This window comes from Ornithodoros turicata, chromosome 9 (assembly GCF_037126465.1).
Source record: "Ornithodoros turicata isolate Travis chromosome 9, ASM3712646v1, whole genome shotgun sequence".
In the NCBI taxonomy this organism is placed as follows: Eukaryota; Metazoa; Arthropoda; class Arachnida; order Ixodida; family Argasidae; genus Ornithodoros; species Ornithodoros turicata.
Window position 1 is genome coordinate 38,673,500 of NC_088209.1, and position 24,225 is coordinate 38,697,724.

A 24,225-nucleotide genomic window follows, 5' to 3' on the forward strand; every position below is an offset into this window, starting at 1 on the left:
GTTGGGGTGAAGTTCGGTTCTAGCAGTGCGCTGCATGTTATGAATGATGTATCGTTTGCACTCTAAAAACAGAGCTTCACCACATGACACACTGTGCGGCAAGCATTGGCACGAATGGTGGAGTTATCGCTTCTGGTTCAAAGAGAGAGTGGGGTGTACGGCCCTTTTTGTGTGGATTATTATATATCTAAACTGCCACAGAAAGGCGTACTCTCTTAAAAATGAACTTCACCACATAGCACGCTCCTAGCCAACCGTCAGCCCAAGTGACATCTACTGATTCATTGAAGACTGGAGGCGTGCGCCTTTTTGTGACACTTATGCAGAAATGTTAATATAAAGAATAGCGTTCACTCTTAAAAATGAACTTCACCGCATTGCACGCTCCTAGCCAACTATTATCTCGAATGATATCGTTATCTGCTCTGATTTGTTGAAAACGGGGGGCGTACGCCATTTCTGTGACACTTATGCTGTTCATAATTGTCATAGAAAAGGCGTACGCCGCCTGTTTTCAACAAATCAGGGCAGATAACGATATCATTCGAGATAACGGTTGGCTAGGAGCGTGCTATGCGGTGAAGTTCATTTTTAAGAGTGTTGGTGGTTCAGCGCGTACACTCTTAAAAACGAACTTCACCGCATAGCACGTTCCTAGCCAACCATCATCACGAATGATATCGTTATCTGCCCTGATTTGTTGAAAACGGGACGTGTACGCCTTTTTGTGTGTGTGACAATTATGAACAGCATAATTGTCACAAAAAAGGCGTACGTCTTCCGTTTTCAACAAATCGGGGCAGATAACGATATCATTCGTGATGATGGTTGGCTAGGAACGTCCTATGCTGTAAAGTTCATCATTTTTAAGAGTGTACAAGCAGCCATGTTGCAACCTTGTTCCAGCTCCCACCACACTAAAACTAAACTTCAAAATAGCCCGTGTATCAAGCGCACACTTCAATAGCGCAGTAGCCACACTCTTAAAAATGAACTTCCCCGCATAGTTCATTTCTAAGAGTTCATAAGCTTTCATAAGTTCATTTCTAAGAGTGCACATTCAAGCATAGGTCGGCACACTCTCACCCTGTCACATCACATCAACATCGTAGCCACCAGCTGAGGTTTTCCCTGGGATTTCCGGCAGACTTTCTAGACGAATGTCTGCACAATTCCCCCTGAAGTCGGCCCAGGACGCATAATAACCCCCCTGTCCCCCACCCCTTCCTGCTGTCCTCTCTCCATCTGTCCACATCTGTACCTAGCTCATAACCACAGTTGCTTCGCGGCGCTAACACGAAATTAAAAAAAAAAAGAACACCGTATCCCGTCATTAGACGTCAAATTCAAACGTCACCAATCGACTTCGGCATCCCATCACATCGTAGGTCACCATCCAAATCAACTTCAATCACATCGGAGCCCATCACATCCCTCTCCGTAACGTGATGGTGAATGATGTTCCTGATGGCTATCACGAGAGAATTTGCCGACCTATGCCTTCAAGTGCTAGCAAGGTACTTCAAACAATAACGTATATCGAAGTAAACTTTAAAAGTAAAATGAATTACTTAATAGATAGATAAAGGAGAGGAGCCAGATGTCATTAAGATGTCAGTGACGAATGCTAACCACGGCCAAACCGCTGGGAGAGTCCAGTCCGTCGAATGGCTTCAACGTAGCTTCGAGTGTTTCTCTTCTTCCACGGATGAGCATCGGAAGCACCATTGCGTGTAAACGGTGGCAGACTCCGAAAGCGAAACAACGCTTCCGTTTTCCTCCCTTGAAACGCTGTAATCACCGTCTTTCTTGGGAGACTGAATTAATGTACTTTTTTTTTCGCTGTTTTTTTTTTCGTAGAGAGGAAGGAAGACCTTGAAAAACTCACGGAGCGGAAAACTTTTGTTCCAGGTGAAATATATTTCTGTTCCTTTCTCCCGGAGTTGCAAGGAGAAGCATTGTAATGTAATGTAGATATCATTGATGCCTTCAGGTACTACAAAGTTGCTTCAAACAATAACGTAAAGTTTTCGATATTACATATCGATACATTCGATATATATATATATATATATACCGGGTGTTTCAGTTAAATCCCCGGGCTAAATAATTCGCGAACGGGTGCACCAATCCACGAGCTTTCTTTTTTACAAGTATCTGTCCGATACCACCTACAAGCTGCACACCGTGTGAATGAGTGGGAGGCGCTCATTATTAAAATAAAAATGCAACTGAGTTTCGTAAAAAAGCGTAACTTCTAAAGCAGGGCGCTGTCGGCATTAAAATGGGTACTACCCCTTTTGGGACCTTCAGTGGACACCTTTTAGAGAAAAATCTGCCACCGAAGCGGGTCATTTGTTGCAGTAATTAATTGGTTCGGGTTTACGTATTTTTGTCGGGGCTTGTCGCTGCGAAGCACAAAAGGACGCTCTTTCACTCCCTTATCCATCAATGAATTACGTCCTTACACCAATGAATTACACCAATGAAATACGCCCTTTTGCGCTTCGCCGCGACCAGCCGCGAAAAAAATACGTAAACCGCAACCAATTAATTACTGCAACAAATGACCCGCTTCGGTGGCAGATTTTTCTCTAAAAGGTGTCCACTGAAGGTCCCAAAAGGGGTAGTACCCATTTTAATGCCGACAGCGCCCTGCTTTAGAAGTTACGCTTTTTTACGAAACTCATTTGCATTTTTATTTTAATAATGAGCGCCTCCCACTCATTCACACGATGTGCAGCTTGTAGGTGGTATCGGACAGATACTTGTAAAAAATAAAGCTCGTGGATTGGTGCACCCGTTCGCGAATTATTTAGCCCGGGGATTTAACTGAAACACCTTGTATATATATGAATGTATAACCGGGTACAGATGGACGCGAAAACAAATAGACTACAAGTAATGAAGAGACTTCGGAGGCCGTATAAGGATTAAAAACACTTGCTACTTTTATTACATTAATAATTAAGGGGGTACTAGAAATAGATTTACAGTTAGGGGTCGACGTTTCGGCAGCAGCGCTGCCTTCAACAGGACTGTTCTGTTGAGGTCCTGTTGGAGGCAGCGCTGCTGCCTAAACGTTGACCCCTAACTGTAAATATATTTCTAGTACCCCCTTAATTATTAATGTAATAAAAGTAGCAAGTGTTTTTAATAAGTTGAACCTGAAATAAGTTGTTGTTGTTATTTTTTCGATTCGAACTTAGTATATATTTTTCTTTTCTTTCTTTCTTTTTTCTTTTTTTTTTTTTTACAATTCCGGTCTTCTCACGTATTCCCATGTAGGCTCACTGAAATTTTTTTTGTCTTTTCTCTTGTCATCCCGTACGTGCTAACTCGAGCGCTAAAGTATGGCCTTCGTCTTTTGTCCCCCCCCCCCCCCCCTTTCGTTGATAAACACTTTTCCGCTTCTGCGAGTCCTGAACACGCTTTTTACCCTGTCGTCAGCACAATCTTGTACTAGAACGGACATAGGGAATGCAGTTATTCTAGTGCTGTACCAAGTGACCGTAAACCATGAGCGACCATATATGGGTTACCCTAATACGAGGACGGAGTGGCTCCTGATCCGCACTTCGTGATTGATTAGCATATCCGCATAGCTTCGCTAAGAGAGCGCCGAGCGCGCCGTCGTCGGTTCCATCCCAAAAGGTTATTACCGCAGGTGGCATTTTAAAAAGCGTAGGAAACCTAAATGCACTTTATAGGTCGGTACCACCGCACGGTGCATGTTGGGAACTAACACGTTTCGTGTCGTGTAAATGCGTCTCGCCTAATATGAGGGAAATCTGTAAACGCAATGCATGTGACAAAAATAAATAAAGGAGTAATAAATAAATAAAAATGAAGGGGTGCTGAAAATATCTTTAGAATTTTGCACTATTTCTCTCTCCATGTTATAAGCTGTTCCTTGCATCTTTTTGCTCTGTGGCTCTCCTGCATAGCGCTTCTGGATTGTGATCATCTCGAATGGTATCGTTATGTTCCCTGATTTGTTGAAAACAGGAGGCGTACGCCTTTCTTTGTGACACTTATGCTGTTCATAATTGCCACAAAAAAAAAGGCCTACGCCGACAGTTTTCAACAAATCAGGGAAGATATAACGATATCATTCGAGATTATGGCACTCTAAAAACAGAACTTAACCGCATAGCAAGCTGTGCGCCAACCATTGCCACAAATGATAGGGTTATCGCTTTTGATTCAAAGAGAGAAGGGGGCGTACGCCTCTTTGTGGCAATTTTCATATATCCAAATTGCCACAAAAAGGCGTACGCCTACACTCTTAGAAATTAACTTCACCACATAGCACGCTCCTAGCCAACCGTCATCCCGAGTGACAACATTCTAGCCCCTGATTTGTTGGAAATGGGAGGCGGAGCCTATTCTGTGTCGTGCATAATGAGCACAAAATAGGCTCCGCCTCCCGTTTTCAACAAATCAGGGGCGAGAACGTTGTCACTCGGGATGACGGTTGGCTAAGAGCGTGCTATGTGGTGAAGTTCATTTCTAAGAGTGTACTTCTATCTTCGAATCAGAAGCGATAACCCTATCATTTGTGGCAATGGTTGGCGCACAGCGCGCTATTCGGTGACGTTCTGTTTTTAGAGTGTGGTTGGCTATGAGCGTGCTGTGCGGTGAAATTCATAATTGCTCGCGTGATGTAGAATGTGCTCTATGCTATATTATTATTATTTTTTTTTTTTTCATCTCTCCCGATGCGGGTTTAACCAGACCTGAATTCGGGGTAATAGACATCGGTTGAAATCAGTTCTTCGCCGAAAGAACGTGCCCCTGTGAGTAAATACACAGCAAGTGCTTTTTTTTTTTCTGTGTGTGTGTGTTCTCCCAAATGTCTCCCTTTTTCTTTCGAAGTGTACTCAATTTCTTTCTACGGGTCCATACAGCGACATTATGTATAGTTAAACGGCCTCGCATTTGCAGCGAGTCGTGCTGGAGCTATATATTCTTCTCTCTCTGCCCTTTGAGTCGTTCCGATAATGACAGAAGACGGCAGAGCCCGTTAGCGAAACGTCGTGCAGCGCATGACACAGGTTGTCCGCCTAACACAATTTCACGGCACGGCTTGTTCTTTCTCTTAAGCATATAGACGGAAACAAAGGTCCCGCGTTTTAAGGAGGAGCCTCCGTAGTTTTGACAATAGTCACCAAGCAGAATTGGACTTCCAATCGTCCTTATTTCAAACTTTTCCGTGACGCGCTAATGCCGCGCTAATGCCGCGCTCTTCTTTTTCTGTCGCAATAAGATAGCATTTCTCGAGAGAAATCGTTTCTGGCGCCCCGAAGTGCTTTGCATATGTTTCACACGTACACTCCTAGAAATGAACTTCACCACATAGCACGCTCCTAGCCAACCATCCTCCCGAATGACAACGTTCTCGCCCCTGATTTGCTGAAAACGGGAGGAGGAGCCTATTTTGTGCCATTATGCACGGCACAAAATAGGCTCCTCCTCCCGTTTTCAACAAATCAGGGGCGAGAACGTTATCATTCGGGATGATGGTTGGCTAGGAGAGTGCTATGTGGTGAAGTTCATTTTTAAGAGTGTAGTTCTTGTGGGTACAGAATGCAGCCCAATGCCTCAGAATGTACAGCATTCTAATAGCTAATAGCATTAGACATGGACACAAATACGATAGATTTGAAGCTGTTTTATTTTATAACTTTTTGCACTATTTTTCGAAAGGTCAGTGTTAGACACGGCTGTTGTTCCTAATTATAACACTCTCAGCACTGAACTTCACCGCATAGCACGTTGTGCGCCAACCACCGCCAGAAATGATAGGGTTATCGCTTCTGATTTGAAGACAGAGAGAGGGGGGCATACGCCAACGTTTTTGTAGCAATTTGGATATATGATAATTACTACAAAAAAGGCGTACGCCCCCTCTCGCTCTTCCAATTAGAAATGGTATAACCCTCTCACTCGTGGCAATGGTTTTTGTGGACAACGTGCTATGCGGTGAAGTTCTGTTCTGAGAGTGTTCGGAACTTCAGAGCTCAAAGCTGAAAGAGGTTCAAGTGGCATCGTTATCGCAGGTTTGTTGGAAACGGGAGGAGTACGCCTTTTTTTGTGGAAACTTATGCGCTGCACAACTGTCACAAAAATGGCGTGCGCCTCCCGTTTCCAACAAATCGGGACAGAACGATGCCATTCGGGATCATGCATTGCGGTGAAGTTCATTTTTTGGGAGTGCGGGGTAACCCAGACTGTGTAGACAAGGTTTTGTTCCTGACACCTTGGAAGACGTACACTCTTAAAAATGAACTTCACCGCACAGCAGTCTCCTAGCCAAGCATAATCTCGAATGATATCGTTATCTTCCCTGATTTGCTGCAAACGGGAGGCGTACGCCTCTTTTGTGTCAAAAAAAGGCGTACGCCTCCCGTTTTTAACAAATCAGGGCAGGTAACGATATCATTCCAGATGATGGTTGGTTAGGAGCGTGCTATGCGGTGAAACTCATTTTTAAAAGTGTAGGTGCAAGCTATCTATCTAATCTTGTATCATATTAGACAAGCGACAGCATATACACTCTACGCAAAAAAAAAGAAAAAAGAATTCGGTTGAAAAAAAAATTAATACTGTAGCAATTACCGTTTACTGCCCATTTGAGCATAGACTTACTGCACAGCTCCGCAAATGTAGTCCCCGAACCTCGCGTAAACTTCCGTGCGCATGTACACACTAAAAACATAACTTTACCACATAGCACGCTCTTAGCCAATCACCATCCCGAATGACATCGTTCTGTCCCCTGATTTGATCAGGGGGCTTCCAAAAAGGCGTACGCCCCTCGGTTTCCACAAATGGGGAATGATAATGGTATCATTCTGTGCAATGGTTGGCCTTTACCGTGCTATGTGGTGAAGTTCTGTTTTTACAGTGTAGTCCCAAACTGGAAAAATGGTTGTGGCAATGAATCTACACCCCAATGGGTTTTTGTTTTGTTTTTTTCTCCGAGCATACACTCTAAAAACAGAACTTCACCGCATAGCACGTTCTGCGCCAACCATTGCTACGAATGATAGGGTTATCGCTTTTGATTCGAAGGCGGGGGGGGGGGGGGGGGGGGGGGGGGGGGCGTACGCATTTTTTTTGTCAATTTGGATACATCATAATTGACACAAAAAGGCGTAGGGCTCCCTCTCTTTTCGAGTCGGAAGCGATAATCCTATCATTCGTTACAATAGTTGGCGCACAGCGTGCTATGCGGTGAAGTTCACTCTTAAAAATGAACTTCACCGCATAGCACGCTCCTCGCCAAGCATTATCTCGAATGATATCGTTATCTGCCCTGATTTGTTGAAAACGGAGGGGCGTACGCCTTTTCTGTGACAATTATGAACAGCATAAGTGTCACAGAAAAGGCGTACGCCTACCGTTTTCAACAAATCAGGGCAGATAACGATATCATTCGAGATGATGGTTGGCTATAGGAGCGTGCTATGCGGTGAAGTTCATTTTGAAGAGCGTACGATTATCATGCAGTTCTTCCGAAACGGAACACACCGTTCAATGGGAATGACCTCCATACGGGAGCCCGGCCTGTGCGTATATGGCATAGCATTCGCATGGGATATCGAGAAGAGCCGTGCCACGTTTAATTGCTCCGTGAACGGTTGGGTGTGGTACGCCTTGGTACCTTCTGTGTCCCTCGAACAATGGTATGTCGTAATATCGCCACCGTATATAGTGCATACTTAGGAAGCGACTGTATATACTGCATGCTTAAAAAGCAGTTACGAAGGCATGCTAGGTATGTAGTCTCTTACACGCGCACGGAGCCGTCTTGGAAAGCTCGATTGTTCCGGTTGTCGCAGAAATTGAAACACTTCGTGTCGGTATATAGTACTGCAACAATGACTATTTCAAACGTCGTTCAACTGAATGACCCATGAAACGGAGGGACAAGCGGGTTATTCTTGTGCCCTTTTCTCTTGAATCAAATAGACATTTTGTACGATTTTCTGCACAATAGACATCTTTCTACGTTTTAATCTGCAGGTGATGAAAGAGAATATATAGTCGAACGAGCACAGCATATACGTTCGTTCAAGAAAAAATAGGAGAGGGCAGTCAAACGTGAGGTCTACTTGAATGCCACTGGAAAACGAGAGAGAGAGAGAGAGAGAGAAAAAAAAAGAAATTAGTGAAAAAGAAGAAAAAAAAAGAAGCCAAGAGGGAAAAAAGATTCACTAATGGTTCGTCGCCGGATGGTATTTATGCGTACCGATGCCTTTATTTTTTGGCCGTTTTTATTTTTAGTTTAGGTTAGTGTATATTCGGGCTACATTGTCTGGGAGGACCATTAGAAGACTATAGAATTCACATAGATTCGCATTCCTACAAATGTAAAAGCTATAGATCATAAATAACTATTAACATTCATGAACATTTATTTTTGTTTTTTTATGTATTGACTCAATACTATTGAACTTGCACAGTGATATCGTGATGTGTTGCGAACCCTGTTACGTTCCTCCTGGGACAGACATTCGAAACCGATCGAACGCTCAGTCACCTTGGAGGATATTGTGTTGTGTCCGCCTGTTGTGGTGTTCAGTCTCGGAACCGCTCGCAAAACCAGCTCGCGTGGCGTTGTAGTCGTTAGAACGATCGTCTTCCACGCCGAGACTGGGAGGTGTCCGGGTTCGAATCCCGGAACCGGGATCTGCAGACTGATGTCGGCAATGTTCTCCCTGAAGTCGGGCCATAACGCGTACTAACCCCCCCCCCCCGCCCGTCCTCCAATCCTTCCGGCTGTCCTCTCTCCATCTGTCCACGTCTGTGTGCCACCTACAGCTACAATTGCTTCGGGGCGCTAACTCGGTCCCAGAAGGCGCATTCTAACCCTGCATCTCCCCATATGTCCTCCGCTTATGCCCACGGCCACACTCTTAAAAATGAACTTCACCGCATAGCACGCTCCTAGCCAACCATCATCTCGAATGATATCGTTATCTGCCCTCATTTGTTGAAAACGGGAGGCGTACGCCTTTTTTTGTGGCACTTATGCTCTTCATAATTGTCACAGAAAAGGCGTACGCCTCCCGTTTTCAACGATAACGATATCATTCGAGATAACGAGATTCGAGATAACGATATCATTCGAGATAACGAGATTCGAAATAACGATATCACTCGAGATGATGGTTGGCTAGGAGCGTTCTATGCGGTGAAGTTCGTTTTTAAGAGTGCGCTCTAAAATCAGGACTTCACCGCATAGCACGTAGTGCGCCAATCATTGTCGCGAACGGTACGGTTATCGCTTTTGATTCGAGGAGATGATGAGGCGTACGCCTTTTTCTGGCAATTATCATGTATCCAAATTGCCACAAAAAGTCGTACGCCCCACTCTCTCCTCGAATCAGAAGCGATAACCCTATCATTCGTGGCAATGGTTGGCGCACAGTGTACTATGCGGTGAAGCTCTGTTTTTAGAGTGTGCGCAGCTGTGCTAGCGCCATGCCGACAAGGAAAGAAGAAAAAAAAAAGGAGGACACGACAGGACACTTCACGAAGTATAATTTGGAAGAAAATTTCATTCGTCCCCCGCGAACGTAGGACAAGAGATTATCATCGTCAGAACGATTATCTGTGTGCGTAAGATTGACTGAGACGCCGGGGAGGTGTCGACTTCCTATCTCCCGCATCGTCACCTCGCGGTGACGGAATGCCCTCGTGCATCAAGCGAGTTGTTTCAAGGCCGTCGTGCAAGTCTTTGACCGTGCCTCGCCCCGAGCAAGGTTGAGGCCGCCTTCCTTGGGAACTGGTCTCTTTACCTCCCTTGGGAAGTCGGGCAGGCGCACTCTTCCGACGGTGGCCGGAAGGCGTCGCCACCTTCCTGCGCAGCCCGCGGCCCTCCTGTAACTTCGACTTCCCGGCGCAACTTTGGAGAAAGGGGGGATGCGAGGAGCGTTCATTCGGAAAACATAAATTGAGCAAACTCTCGTTATAAGCGGACGAGACCGGGAAAAAAAATTCGATATAAACGGAAGTGCGTTGAAAAAACAAACGCAACAGACTCGTGAACAGAACTTCACCGCATAGCATCATCATCACGAATGACATTGTTATCTGCCCTGATTTGTTGAAAACTGGCTTTTTTTGTGTGACACAGTGCACATAATTGTCACAAAAAATGCGTACGCTCTACGTTTTCAACAAGTCAGGGCAGACAACGATGTCATTCGGGATGATGGTTGGTAAAGAGCGTGCCATGCGGTGAAGTTCAGTTTTAAGAGTGTGCGCCCCTTTTGTGGCAATTAACGATAACGGTCACAAAGAGACGTACGCCCTCCTCTCTTCTAATCACAAGCGATAACCCTATCGTGGCAAAAAATTGGAGCACAGTTCTGTTTTTAGAGTGTTTGGGAGCCTTAAAAAAGTATTTAAGGTAGTCAACAAACCTTGTTGATGGGTGAACATCTTGGCAGCCTTTGGTAAGCTTGGTTTGGCGAACGGGTTTCGCCCGGCTCTCCCTTTGCAGCGGAGCAGCTGGCATGACACTTGGAATAATCGGGTTCGAAATGGATATCGGATAAAGCGATTATTCGAAAAAACTGGTTTCGTTATAACGGGGTTAAAGGAAGCAAGCGTTTAGTGATGCAAGGGTTTATAGTGGCAAATATTAATTATTTGGAAGAACGAATTTCATCAAAATGATTACTTTAAGTCACTTTATTTGCTTTAACATCCACTAATCCACCGCGCTCGTGCACGAGTGACAAACAGTGCTAACCAATCGCAACAAAAAAAAAGTCTTTTGGCATTTCTGCGGGACCTACAGCTGCCCGCGATGGCCGACCCCGTCGACCTTGAAGGTTAATATACATATATTTTATTGCGCCTTATAAGATGATACACTTCCTATCGGGATTCATCCTGGCGTCGCGCTCGCATTCGAAGGCGTCCGTAAAAGCTCTCATGTTCATCAAGGGAACGTTCACCCTGCAAGGATAAGTGGAAATATGAACGTCCTTATTGGTGAATATTCACTGTCGCTAAGACGTTGCTGAGAGTCACTAAAAGTCGAAGCGTTATTAGGGGTTGATAGTTCATGGTAATCTAGGTAATTAGGAGTTAATGCGTGGTAATTAGGAGTTGAAGCGTTACGAGGAGTTGATAAGTCGTGGTAATCTAGGTTATTAGGAGTTTATAATACGTGGTAATTCCTGGCTCTACGTAGCGAAGACAACTATAGGAGTCAGTGAGAGTTTTGAAGCATTACTGCTGAGTCAATAGAAAGACAAAAATGTCATCAGAAGAGGTATAAAGCTTTGAGATCTTGTGTGTCAGCTAAGCCTATAAGCTGTTACTTTAGAAGAGCAATGATGCGGCACTTAACGCTGTTCGAAACCCCTGTTTCATTCACCAAGCTGTCAAAACTGCGCAATCAAATGTACAGAAACAGGAGGATATGAAGCAGCCGCGGACGGCTGACACGATCCTCGTGTGACGTAGGAAAGTTCACTGTGCCCTTTTACTTTATTTCTTTCTTCTCAGCTACGCTCTATGTCATAGTGACGTGCCCGGGGACCGCGTTACGTCACGACGTTCCCTCGCTCTCCGATACGCTCTTTTCACGAGTGGAAGATTTAAAGACTAAAGAGGATCTAAAGACTGGTAACAAGAATACACGATGAAAAAACCCTCCGAACACGCGCAGCGAAAATAATTTTCAAAAATTGTGGGGTCAGCTCAGTCCTACTTTTACTTACAACTTCCAAAAACCACTCAATAATCTGAAATCTATCAATCAATCAAATAAAAATCAATCAAATCTGATATTATGGAAGGGGAGGCTAGAATGAGTCACCAAAAGATCTAGAGCTGAACTAGGGGGCACTAGGACAATCTACTATAAAGCCCGCAACAACAGCGATGCAGCGATGATATGCACAAAGCTATTTTGTCGGACAGATAACTTTAATGGTTACCAACCCACCTCATTTCTATCGGCGCAAAGGGTCCTCGCATCCGCAAATCGTAGTCCGCCCGGGAGCTAAGACGGCCACACATGTTCTGTAATGGATACATGGAGCTCTCTCATGAGTTGGAACTCACGGATAGTGCACACTCATGAAGCTGAACAACATAAACGGCACTTACGGATGCGTAAGCGTAGAAAAAGAGTTTTCCCGACGGCAACGCGTATTCTCCTTGTTTCCATTCAATTAGAGATAAGGGCTGTAAAGGAGGCGCCTTGGACATCACTGTTTTCCAGTACACCTGGCAGGACAAAACGAAAAACATTAAAAGAAGACAATTTAACGGTAGGTTGCATTTATCATCATATCATTTCACGCAGAATCAGTTCGCTATAACTTTTAATCTGCGCAACGGAATCTTACGTTGGAATACGTATAGTTGCTTGATAACGTATCCACCGCTGAGACACTTTAGTGCTTCACAGCGTAGCACGCTCGGGACCAATCGTGATTAGAATGATATCGTTCTCTTTACCGATTCATTGCAAACGGGAAGCATACGCCTTTTTGTGGCAATTTGGATATACACATCACTCTTGAAAATGAACTTCACCACATAGCACGCTCCTAGCCAACCACCATCCCGAATGACATCGTTCTCGCCCCTGATTTGTTGAAAACGGGAGGCGTACGCCTTTTTGTGACGCTTACACTCTTAAAAATGAACTTCACCGCATAGCACGCTCCTAGCCAACCATAACCTCGAATGATATAGTTATCTGCCCGGATTTTGTTGAAAACGGGAGTCGTACGCCTTTTTTGTGACAATTATGAACAGCATAAGTGTCACAAAAAAGGCGTACACTTTTAAAAATGAACTTCACCGCATAGCACGCTCCTAGCCAACCATCATTCTCGAATGATATCGTTATCTGCCCTGATTTGTTGAAAACGGGAGGCTTACGCCTTTTTTGTGACACTTATGCTGTTCACAATTGCCACAGAAAAGGCGTACGCCTCCCGTTTTAAGAGTGCAAAATGGCGTACGCCTCGTTCTTTCCTCAAATCGGAAACGCTAACCATATCTTACGGAGCAAAGGTTGACAGAGAGCGTGGTATGCGGTGAATTTGTGTTTTTAGAGCGCATTTTATCCCTTACCTTATGCGCTACTTGAAGGGCCGCATTATCCAAGAGATTTTCGTTCACAGACTCGAACGGGTTCATCTGGTTCACAAAATATATAATGTTATATCTACGGTTAACTATACAGGAAAACACTTCACTTAATACAAGTTATCGTCAGTCAGACTTCCTATATAAGAGCAAGCTCGTCCCCCAGAGCTATACAGAAAATGGAAGACATATTTTGTACTAAATACGAAGAAACAAAATACAAAAACTGTTCAAGATTCATACGGCTCGCCAGGAAGCTCTGGTCCTTCGTTTTCGAATAACGCGTACCTCTAACATGCTGTAGTCCTTGTACTGTTTTACAAAACAGTACGACTTCTTCTTGAAGAAGGAACTGGCAGGCTCTGACCACCATGGCGTGTTTGAGCCTCTCCTGCCCACACTTGCCCCTGTAGAAAATGTAACAAATAGGTCACACGTGTATGTTTGAGTTAACAGTACTGGAAAACGACAGTTTTGTCTCTTGTCACATAAACCCTGTGCAGCATGCAAAGGTGTTTTCAGCGAGAAGTGCCCGAAACCATGCAGCCTCGCCGAGATGATATTCGATGGATATAATCTCGGATGGACCCCGGATACCGTTCTTAAAACAACTGCACCGCATAGCACGCAGATAGCCAATCATAATACGGAATGACACTGTTCTTTCTCCAGATTTGTTGAAAACTGGAGGCGTACGCCTTTTTGTGACACCTATGCAGTAATGGTAACTGTTACACACACACACACACACACACACACACACACACACACAAAAAAAAAAAAAAAAAAATGCGTACGCCCCGCGATTTCCACAAGGCACGGGTGATAAAGGTATCATTATATGCAACGGTTGGCCTCCGGCGTGATATGAGGTGAAGTTCTGCTGTAAGACTATACACTCTTAGAAATGAACTTCACCGCATAGCATGCTCCTAGCCAACCATCATCTTCAATGATATCATCATCTGCCCTGATTTGTTGAAAACGGGAGGCGTGCGCCTTTTTGTGACACTTATGCTGTTCATATTTGTCACAAAAAAGGCGTACGCCTCCCGTTTTCATTCGAGATAATGGTTGGCTATGAGCGTGCTATGCGGTGAAGTTCATTTTTAAGAGTGTACACTCTACAAACAGAACTTCACCGCATAGCACGCTCTGCGCCAACCATGGCCGCGAACGATAGGGTTATCACTTCTGATTCGAAGAGAGAGGAGGGCGTACGCCTTTCTGTGTCAATTATCATATGCCTAAATTGACACAAAAAGGCGTACGCCCCCCTCTGTCCTCGAATCAGAAGCGACAACCCAATCATTCAGTGGTTGGCAGTGGCTGGCGCAGACCGTGCTATGTGGTGAAGCTCTGTTTCTAGAGTGTAGTCTGCACTGGTTTGTTAATCCCAAATAGTCTAATAGTCTCACCTTCACCGACAAGAGAGCGCAGTAGTTCTCTCGCTGTTAGAAATCCAAAGCGAGCCAAATGAAGTGGCCTTCTCATACATAAAGAAAGAAAAGTGGAAGTGTGAAATTAAAGGAAGATGCGAACGATGTTTTCTCGCATATTTTGGACATTCGTATTCGGATTCTATGAACATATCTGCAATACAGGGACAAAAGAATGCGAGGAGTGCGACTTACGGAAGCATTTTTTCGTAAAACAAAGGTGCTTGTAGAGCTCCTAATGGTACCACTGTAATTAGTCATCATAATTATTACTACTTATATATCAGCATAATGTCTTGGATGAATATATCACGATTACGTCTATAGCCGTTCTCGTCCGTATTGTCAACATTATAATTGATGTGCTTATACAAATTGCCACGGTGTTTAAAACAGCCTTCGGTACTCCTTAGAACGGGGTGTGTCGGTGGATATGGAAAGTAATCCTGTATCGTCTGTTATTTATCAAAGTGATATGTTACTCTACACACATCCACTTTCTTCGTGCTCGCGTACATATTCTGAGACGATGATGATACCGATTGTCCTTCCAATTCTGATATGTCTGTCGGCTTTTGCCGATACGAATCAGCTTCAGGACGGCATTATACCTCACGGAGAAGGTATAGTAATACGCAGGAAAGATGTTCAATACCCAATGAATTTCGTAGAACATCGTAGGAAGGCGACGTTGCAAGCAGCGGTATGGTCCACCTGCATCAGAGTGTTGTGAAAATAAAGTGAAACTAATCGAGTAATCCATTATGTACGAACCCATTTTGATTGTCGTCGCCTTTCCAATAGTACTCCATGGTGACTTCAGAGACGATGTAATAACCGTTCAGGGCTCCAGAAGAACTTACGTCCCCTGCCTGCAACAACATTCTACGATACATTTTACTGCGTACACAACCAGAAAATCCTTGAGCATGCTACGAGTGCAGTTCGTTTTGAAAACCAACTATAGTATTGATTATAGGATCTCCATCGTAAGGTAGAACATAATCGAGTTTAGCCTAATAACTGTACCCTGGTGCTGGAGGAGTCTCGTGGAACACGATAAGGGATAAGATCAATATGGTGCGAGTAAATTCAATTTACTACTCATATTTAAATAAAAACGGGAACGAAGAAACAAGATCTTCCTCGTTTCTTTTCGGTTTCCGTTCTTGTTTACACACGAATCAGTGCCAGTAACTACCCGAATTCTTCATCTCGACTTCCAGATTATAAATATTCGCATGCCAGCAATGACCTCCTTAGGCTCCTTAAGACTTTGGACGAGCAGCACATTCGAAAAACTAAACAAGCATTTTTTTTATTTCTTTTGAGAATGAGTACATTACCAGAGCCACTAATCCCTTTTGGGACTAAATGTGCAGAATTTTATACGAATATGAGGGACGATTTGCCGTGCTAGGGACTAACGTTTAGGGCCACGAGACTAAAATGGGAAGTACGTAGTTGCAATCTAAGAGACTAGAAACTGCAAATCGCACCCCAAATCACTACATTTTCTCTTAGGTTGCATTATATTGACAAGTGAATAAATACACATCCCTTCTCCAATATGAGGCTGAGATTTTGACTAGGAGTGGACTTGAGAGGATCGACCATGCGCCATTTCATGTCACGTATCTGTAAACGCAATAAAGTGTGTACAATTACAAGTGTGCACAAGACTGTTACGTCTCTTGCTATAGACTCCATTGAGATTCGGGCGTACTTTGTCCATGGCGTTGTTGAAGGTATGTTTGTCCATAAGCGATGACCCGTTGAGCATCTGCAGCATTTCGTCCTGAAGGTGGCGCATAGTTTTTCTCACCTGGAACGACCACGATGACACAGCACAAAATTAACCAGAGCCTCTGCAATCGCTGCTATCTGCATACACGTTAGCCTACCAGCGTAACAACGGCGCTAAACAACAGGCGTTTGTTCTCACATGTGCCATCAGGGGCTCCGTGTACCGGTGACCATGTTCTTCGACGTAGGCCCGTGCAAACGCGAATCTCAGAGGGGGTTCCAAGAGGTTGTAGCAGGCGAGGTCGTACGGGGGAGGCGCACCTCCCATCGTTTGCTGCCCGGCAAAGGACAGAGTGAGGTCCCGGAATGCCTCGGGCAGAAGAGGGGAGACAGCACGCATGAGACGCCATGCGATCAGGTCCAATAGCGTGCTTCTAAGGAGGAAATTTCAACCAATGGGAAAACTGTATCGTAGAAATTGCCTAGCATCGTGGCAAGGATGGACATGGCGACACCGTAACTGTGACATAACGGCATCTGTGCCTGATGCTCTTTGCAGATCGTCATAACAACCAGTATACGCAGAGCCAAGGGGGAAAACGAGGCATGGCACCGTCAGCACTGCTATTCCGACACTCAAACGCCGCCCAAATGTAAATGTATCAGTCCCAGGCTCCTCAGTGTCTTTTCATCGTCAGTGTCATCTGCTAATATCTCCAAATTATTCCGCCTACACCCTTAAAAATGAACTTCACCACATAGCACGCTCCTAGTTAACCATCATTCCGAATGACACCCTCCCTCCTTTGATTTGTTGAAAACGCTAGGCGTACGCCTTTTTATGGCACTTATGCAGAAATGTTAATTGTCACAAAATGGCGTACGCCTCCCATTTTCCACAAATCATGTGAGAGAACGATGTCACTCGGGATGATGGTTGGCTTGGAGCGTGCTATGTTGTGAAGTTCATTTCTAAGAGTGTAGGCACAGAAACGTGACGGAAAACGTAAGTGAACTTGTCGAAACATGGTACCGTCAGAATCCATAGAAAGTAACCGGAAAGAAGAGGAAGCTAAGCGAAGCTATCTCATGACGTGGACTTCTAGATATGTCTTGAAAAAGATCGTGGAGGCTGCCTTTCGGTACTTACTTGGAATTGTTTCCGAAAACGTATCCAAGCTCCTTCACGTAGCCAACGGACTTGACGGCGATGTACGTGTCCTTTGTCACGGATGAAGGTTCGACACCCATCACCGCGCAGAAAAATTTTGCCCAGTTCCACTAAATGTAGAAAGTTGAACGGGTTTACGATTGAACGCGGTAGTATGACCACATACAGTGGCATTCCTACCTGTGATATCGATTCAAAGTTCTTCAATAGCACTCTCTCGAAGGCAGCAACAGATGACTCAGCCTTCGACGTTGACAGCTTCGCCTGCAGAAGTTCATCTGCTGTGTAATCAACATCATACGAAGCACTATCAGATCGGGCTTACCAGCGCGATGTCATTTTCGAGGTTGAATATGTCTTCAGCGAGACGTGAAGAAACCATTTCGTCTTTGGTCAGATAGTAGAAGGTCTTTGCCATGACACCCTGATACCAGGACAGACGAAATACATTGTCCTCTACCAGACGTCCCCCTAATGGCAGGTCCGGTCCCTCGATCTAGCCAGAATAGCACAAGCCATCTTAAATCCCATATAAAAAACATATGGCAGATACCCGAAGTGTCCTACGCAGACAGTTATGCTTGTGTCATTGATGAAAACGCGGACGTCTTTGTCGTCTGCAAACAGCAGATGATGATCTCATCGCAGACGACACGTTCCGTGAACGACGTTATGTATTACGCTTTCTGGTAGTTGACCATTTGCGCTCGCGACCACTAACCACATACTAAATGACCCATTACCGAAAGAATCCTGTCTTCTTTAAGCTCGGGATCTGCCACCACCGACGCCGACACGAAAGTGCTGATGCCCAATTTTCGCAACACCAACCCGGCGACCTGACTAACATCCAAAGTCTTTCGCTCGTGCAGGTTAGTAGGGAATGTCTTGAAGCCGAAGTTGAACAGGAACTTCCGAAGTGGATCTGCTCCCAACTCCTCGATGGTATCTGCAGGATGAGCATGCGTATGGGTAAAAAGGTGCTGCCCGTTTAGTACGAACTTGGATATAACGATGACTACGATATTACGATGAAATCACTGGATCCCATCAGCTCATCTATTGGAGTACATGTAAACAAGACTTCGATATAACGATCGTCGTGAAAGCGTTATTTTGCATGCGATTAGCGATTAGAATTCTCCCGGCGTCCTGCAAAACACACAATGATTGGATGTGAGTTGCCAGACAGTTGCGAGTCAATACCGCAACACGTGTTGACGAATTACCCATGAACGACACGGGTTCTAATGGACACCGCAGTTCCGACGGCGAAAATGATGACTGCGGCACAGGATGACGAGCAATGGACGAAACCGTCGATCTTAAGATGGGCTGAGCGCCACACGCGGTATCAACGCGGTTATGTTGCCTTTGCAGGAGCTTTCGGTACAATGCTGCGCCAAGCTAGAGCTAGATAAAACGCTTTCATCAAACGGCATTCTACGTGTACCGTTGTATTTCGGTAACGTGATCCCGACCGACAGTTTTGCGAAATTTCATGTATAACGATAGTCTGATATATAACGGTCAGATTTAGCGTTTCCGTCAATATTGTTATAAACGCACTCGACGGTGTTACTTCCGCAACAGTAACCTTGTAAGGAAGATCGCGTTTGATTTGATTGCCGGGTTAGATGATACGCTCAAGATTCCGTAGTTCAAAAAAGACTCCTACCTCTGTCCATACAGCCGATGAAAAGAGCGGCAGCTTTTTCCTTCGCAGTCTGCAGGGCGCTGTCAATTGTCATACTCTTGAAGATGTCTACGACAGAAGGCATGCATGTCACACGCTATGCATAAGACACACGAGAACGCGTTGTCACATACCGTGGATCTGGCTAATGTAGCCGTTGTTGATAAGTCTCATCCGTGACCTTTCGGTTTCGTACCGCGTCAAATAGTTCTCGTCGATCCACTTGGAACAGACGTGCCGGTAGAAGTTGTCGCATGGGTTCACTTGCTGGCTTGTTTGGTTCACGAGCATGCCACCTATGACATCAAAAGGGAAGCGGCAACACAACACGTTGGTGTACCTCACGTATGCAGTGACCGTCAATTAAGTCTCCTAACTATAGTCCTTGAGAATACCACTTAGGTACACAAAGCGACCCCTTGTTCCATCACACAGAGGTTTCTGTCGCCACCTTTCGACGAACATAACCAAAATGTAGACTAGCAGACTTTTTCTTACTTTCTTCTTCGCAGTTAACATCGGAACAGACAAATATTGTCTTAGCGGCGTCATCAACGACTGCAAAGAAAACGACGAAAGAAAACGACTGCGATGAGACGCTTCAGAAATCACCGATCAGTGCACTGGGGCAAAACGAATCAACTGCTCACAATCTGAGGGTTTCAGCCAAAAATGCTGCAGCTTAGTCGATGCCTCTCCTGAAAGTACGTGAAAGGAAAACGAAGAATCGTCAGTCAGCGGTGCCGGTAAAAAAGATATTTCGCTGAAGCACGCGTTAAAGGGACTATGAAACGATTTTTTCGTGTTTTTTGATAGGTAGTATATATAGAGGGTTCGAGGGCACATAGCCGAAGTTTGACCTGCAAGCGTACCCTTTTCGATAGAATCTAGACAAGGTGGCAGAAGTAATACGCTATGCCATGGAGAGCGGGGGTATACGGAGCGGTCTATGGTCGTACGGAGAAACTCGACAGTGTGCAGGGCTACGCCAGCAACGGAGAGAATTTGAGAAGCTTCGTCCTCTTTCTCTGTTGGTGCTACGCTCTTTTCTGCGAGCCGTGCGCAAACCTGACGTAATGAGTCCCCCATTTTGGAGAAGCATGAATGTGGATGTGAGGTCCAGAGCCAATTTCAACCGCACGTGATTAAAAACAGCTGATTTTAATAGAAAAAAAAAAAACTTTTGGCGCGCGAGTTTCTCGGTAGGAAGAACCATCTTCAGCCAATTAAATTCATGTCGTGCTCAGAATGTTTCATAGCCCCTTTAAGAGTACCGTAACAGTCACTACAATAGCGTAAAAGAAACCAAATACTCACGGAACTTGAAGTCGCCCAGTGCGATGAGGATTGTGCAAGCCGAAAAGAATACTACGAGGATGGAAATGATGATGAAGACGACTACTAGGAAACGCCCTGCTATCTGAGCCTTGTATCCTACAGGTTTAGGACGCCTGGAACTATTCACCAACGACGCAGTAGTAACCAATTAGCCAAAAGATTAAAAGGTAACAATATACGTGCCTTGGAAAAGAAACTTCAGGCTGCATTTACGTCGCCTCTGCGCAGTGCGTGGCAATGTATGACACCATAATCTTCTTCTTCGTCCCACAGAGAATGGCCATTAGTTCTTTTTCTTCGTCAGAACGTGGCGCATAGCTCAATGTTCTTTTTCGTTGTTGAATCGTTGAATGACGAGTCATTCACGCGGGCATTGGTCGCACCTTCTTGGTCGTGTGAAGGCTGTTCAGGTGTGCCGTCAACATAGCTGACTGCTGAAGGCAGTCCAAAAGTTTCTGTGAGTTTCATCACATTTTAATGCGAAGACGGACAACTTTATGGATAGAGCATGCCAATATTCTGCGTTGCCTGCAGGGGCGTTACGAGGAGGATCAATCCTGCCTCCCTCGAAGTACTACCTTTGAGAAAGGGTAGAACAGAAACTCCCTCTCGCATGTAGTGTTCCATGGTTCCCGTAAAACCTTTCCCAAAATATTTGTCTGGCTACAGTGGTTGGTAGCGTTGGCGCGTTGTCATGAATGATGGCACCAAGTGGTACGTGGTACCACGGATGGAACCAAATAATTCTTTCAGACATGAAAAAGGAAGTCGCTGAGGAAGGAAGTCCTGGAAGTCGCTGAGAAGGCCTGTTAGCTTAGCTCAATTGGTAGAGCCCTGGACCGGCAATCCAGAAGATGTGGGTTCGAGTCCTACAGCTGGCTAACCTTTTCAGTGACTTTCATCTTTCATCGTTAATCAGCTTCTACAAGTAGTTCCGCTGGAGGTATTGCAATATTGGCAAATATTTGCAAATATAATAGCAATTTTACCGTGATTTTTAGTGATTTTTAATCGATTAAATGTAGGCGTCTGTAGTCTGGGGATGTGTGGAAATGTGGTTCGAAACAATACGCCAGAGACAGAAATTAACGCTGACAAGGGTCAAGCAACGTTGGCCGTCCGGCTTGTCTCGGACGACTCTTGGCTAAGATGGCATAATTCAGTCCAGTGTTCTAAAATCCATATCCGTAGCCGCATTACAGCTGCGCTGCTGCTGCTGCTCGAGCTCCTATCCTCCTATTTCCGTGAAAGTGACAATTTATTAAGGTCAGTCTTCGGCTTTCCGTGGTGTTTTTGGTTGTGTTTGCTCCGTAAGCGCAGGAAGATACAAGGTGAAGTGTATGGTTCGTTGTTAACGCATATTCGAGCAGTGAGTATTGTGGTCTCCTCTACTTTCCATTTTGCCCTTTCACTCCGTGGCATATTTTATTTTTCCTCTGAAATTTCGCCTTCATAAACAGGACCAGTTAGCTACGTCATAGTTATCCGTCACAAGTTGCACTCACCCGCGAGCGAGGTGTATCTTACGTTCTGTTTTACGTAATAGCGTTGACGTGAGTGCAGTGAAACATGCTAAACGCCCAGCGTGCTCGGCTTGTATGGCGAAACCACCCAGAGAAATAGCCCAAAGATAGTGGTGGTGAGGTGGAGTGGTATTTTGGTATTTTTGGTGAAGACTCGAAGGGCGGTTGCTGAAACATTCTCAGCCATCGAAATAGCCTCAAAGCAGTTATAAAGAGGCTGGTATTGCTGAAGCTTTACACAGAGAAAGAAAACACATAGCAAAGTGGCCATTCCCTCAAATAACCTTGCCTTATTTGGCCCAACGTCTGCCATCCTGTGGACTGACAAAACTGTCTTATCGCTGAGCAGACCATAGAACACATACGTTAGCTCATTCTAGAGTTGAGTTAATCTAGATTAAGCATGATAATAATTTGGTTGGAATGTATAAGTTTGCTAAGATATTAATGTGGGGTTATCATTTGGAAACCTGTAGGAGGACAGAATTAATCTGCAAACACTGATCATGGTCATAACTGACTCGTGATGTAGCCTCTTGGTTATCATTACCGTAATTTACAACAAAATTACAATATGCAGTGTAGTGTCACTGAGGCTACTCCGATAATCTTCTAAATTTATCGTAATCCAACGTCGAAGTCTTTCCAGATGCTGTGATATGGATGGTCCATCAGCTCAAGGAAAAGGTCCAGCTAGAACTCCAGTTAGTACCGTGTTCTTAATTTTTGTCTTGTCCAGCTAGCACGCAATTTGTGCATCCATTACTCATTTCTTGACACTGTTCATCTTTACTCACAATAATGTTTGTATTGTTGCGGTGGATAAAGAGGAGGCTGCCTACGTTGACGTGGAGGCATTGCGGAATTAAATCGCTGGGCGCTTCTGACTTCTAATCCCACTTCTGACACCAATTGTATTAATTAATTTTGTGCAACCACTTTGTTTTTCTTACTTTTGTAACGTTCATGTACCATATGTTCCGAATCCGAAACTTTTTGTTAACAATGTCTAGACTTTTCTCACCTATTGTGCCCCAAGATACCTGCCCTGTCTCAAAAGGGACTAGGCGAAGCTGAACCTGAACCTTGGCCTTTATGTTGCAGATAGAAGAAGCCTCCCGTGAGGACTTGTTGAAGCACGTGAAGCGGCAGCTCGCGTTACTTCAGAAACAAAAGGCAAAATGCGATGGTAAACGAATGTCACGTTTTCCCTTCATTTTTTTCTCTATTAGATTATTTTCTATTTTTATGCATGTTAGAAAAAGTGTCTGAGATTTCTGTCCATGACTTATTTCTTCTCACAATTTCCATCCCCATGCACCGCATACGTGCTGCTTCTGTTGGTAGTGTGCAGAAACATGACGACAATAAGACACAGTGTTGTATAACAAACGTAACAAAGTAGCATGAGGATATAAGCATAGTGCATTATTTAATGAGCATGAACACAAAAGTTACAGGCATTGCTGGGTGCAGTGCTTGACGAATGTGTATGAATCGGAAAGAAAAAGGGAGATCATGACAATAATGAGGACGGTCACGAGTGCATCACCAAGTATCTCAATTCTTCTCCGGTGTAGCTCGTTCAAAGATGAAATCAGCTGAAATTGGTTCATACCCATCCAGCAAGCCAAGTGACCACTTTCTCGAATTTATTGACAGCGAGTCAGTTTTTCTCTTGATGCAGCACAGAAGAAGCTGTTCCACAGTTTTTCTTTCTTTCTGTCTGTTTTCATGCCGATTCAAAATTTATTGAGAGGAAACATCAGAGTGTTGCTCGAAACGACGGGTGACGCGATGAACAACCCTCAACTTCTTTTCACAGAGCTCAATGAAAAATGCCGGGCAAAAGACGACGAAGTAGAAACTCTGAGGAAGAAGTGCGACTCCCTCGAGACAGTCCAGCGTGAACATGAAGAATTACGGGAAGCTTACCTTTCGCTGCAAGGTTCGCAAGAGAAGCAGTTTCATTCCTTTCAGGTAGTACTATGTCCTTCTCTCCTTCAAAACTATGATGATGCAGTTGCTTCATATTGTCAAGAGACACTCGATTGCTTCAGTATTCTACGTTATCCGAAAACCTCTAAAAAAAGAATTCTAGATATCTTTCTAGAACTCTATCAATTTTTCCTGCGATGTGCTCTCATTTAAATTTATCAGGATCCCCCTTTTTTTACGTGC

At 44.6% G+C, this 24,225-nt stretch overlaps 4 protein-coding genes and 1 long non-coding RNA gene across 5 annotated transcripts in view; 1 reads left to right on the top strand and 4 right to left on the bottom strand.

Moving 5' to 3' along the window:
- LOC135368863 (GRIP and coiled-coil domain-containing protein 2-like) overlaps positions 1-24,225 on the top strand; it is a 55,482-nt gene that overhangs the window by 17,617 nt on the left and 13,640 nt on the right. The window contains exons 2-4 of the mRNA XM_064602404.1: positions 22,694-22,748; positions 23,149-23,233; positions 23,870-24,024. Coding sequence (XP_064458474.1) covers positions 22,694-22,748; positions 23,149-23,233; positions 23,870-24,024 — 295 coding nt within the window. The remainder of the gene's footprint in view (positions 1-22,693; positions 22,749-23,148; positions 23,234-23,869; positions 24,025-24,225) is intronic.
- Positions 10,854-15,279, bottom strand: LOC135367951 (neprilysin-3-like). The gene is made up of 8 exons (XM_064601044.1): positions 15,226-15,279; positions 14,766-14,817; positions 14,550-14,617; positions 13,420-13,538; positions 13,117-13,182; positions 12,139-12,258; positions 11,975-12,051; positions 10,854-10,977 (listed from the first exon to the last, which is right to left on the bottom strand). The coding sequence occupies exons 2-8, from the start codon at positions 14,771-14,773 to the stop codon at positions 10,878-10,880; spliced, it is 558 nt and encodes a 185-aa protein (XP_064457114.1). The 5' UTR covers positions 14,774-14,817; positions 15,226-15,279; the 3' UTR covers positions 10,854-10,877.
- Positions 16,018-17,593, bottom strand: LOC135367952 (neprilysin-21-like). Its single transcript, XM_064601045.1, has 4 exons — positions 17,467-17,593; positions 16,516-16,750; positions 16,297-16,395; positions 16,018-16,208 (listed from the first exon to the last, which is right to left on the bottom strand). Exons 1-4 carry the CDS (start codon positions 17,565-17,567, stop codon positions 16,101-16,103), a joined length of 543 nt encoding a protein of 180 aa, XP_064457115.1. The 5' UTR covers positions 17,568-17,593; the 3' UTR covers positions 16,018-16,100.
- On the bottom strand, positions 18,204-19,781 carry LOC135369097 (neprilysin-1-like). The gene is made up of 4 exons (XM_064602760.1): positions 19,682-19,781; positions 19,318-19,479; positions 19,166-19,252; positions 18,204-18,436 (listed from the first exon to the last, which is right to left on the bottom strand). The coding sequence occupies exons 2-4, from the start codon at positions 19,472-19,474 to the stop codon at positions 18,204-18,206; spliced, it is 477 nt and encodes a 158-aa protein (XP_064458830.1). The 5' UTR covers positions 19,475-19,479; positions 19,682-19,781.
- LOC135368864 (uncharacterized) lies at positions 19,798-21,072 on the bottom strand. The gene is made up of 3 exons (XR_010414883.1): positions 20,705-21,072; positions 20,501-20,640; positions 19,798-19,881 (listed from the first exon to the last, which is right to left on the bottom strand). It is a non-coding gene; the product is annotated as an uncharacterized LOC135368864 (long non-coding RNA).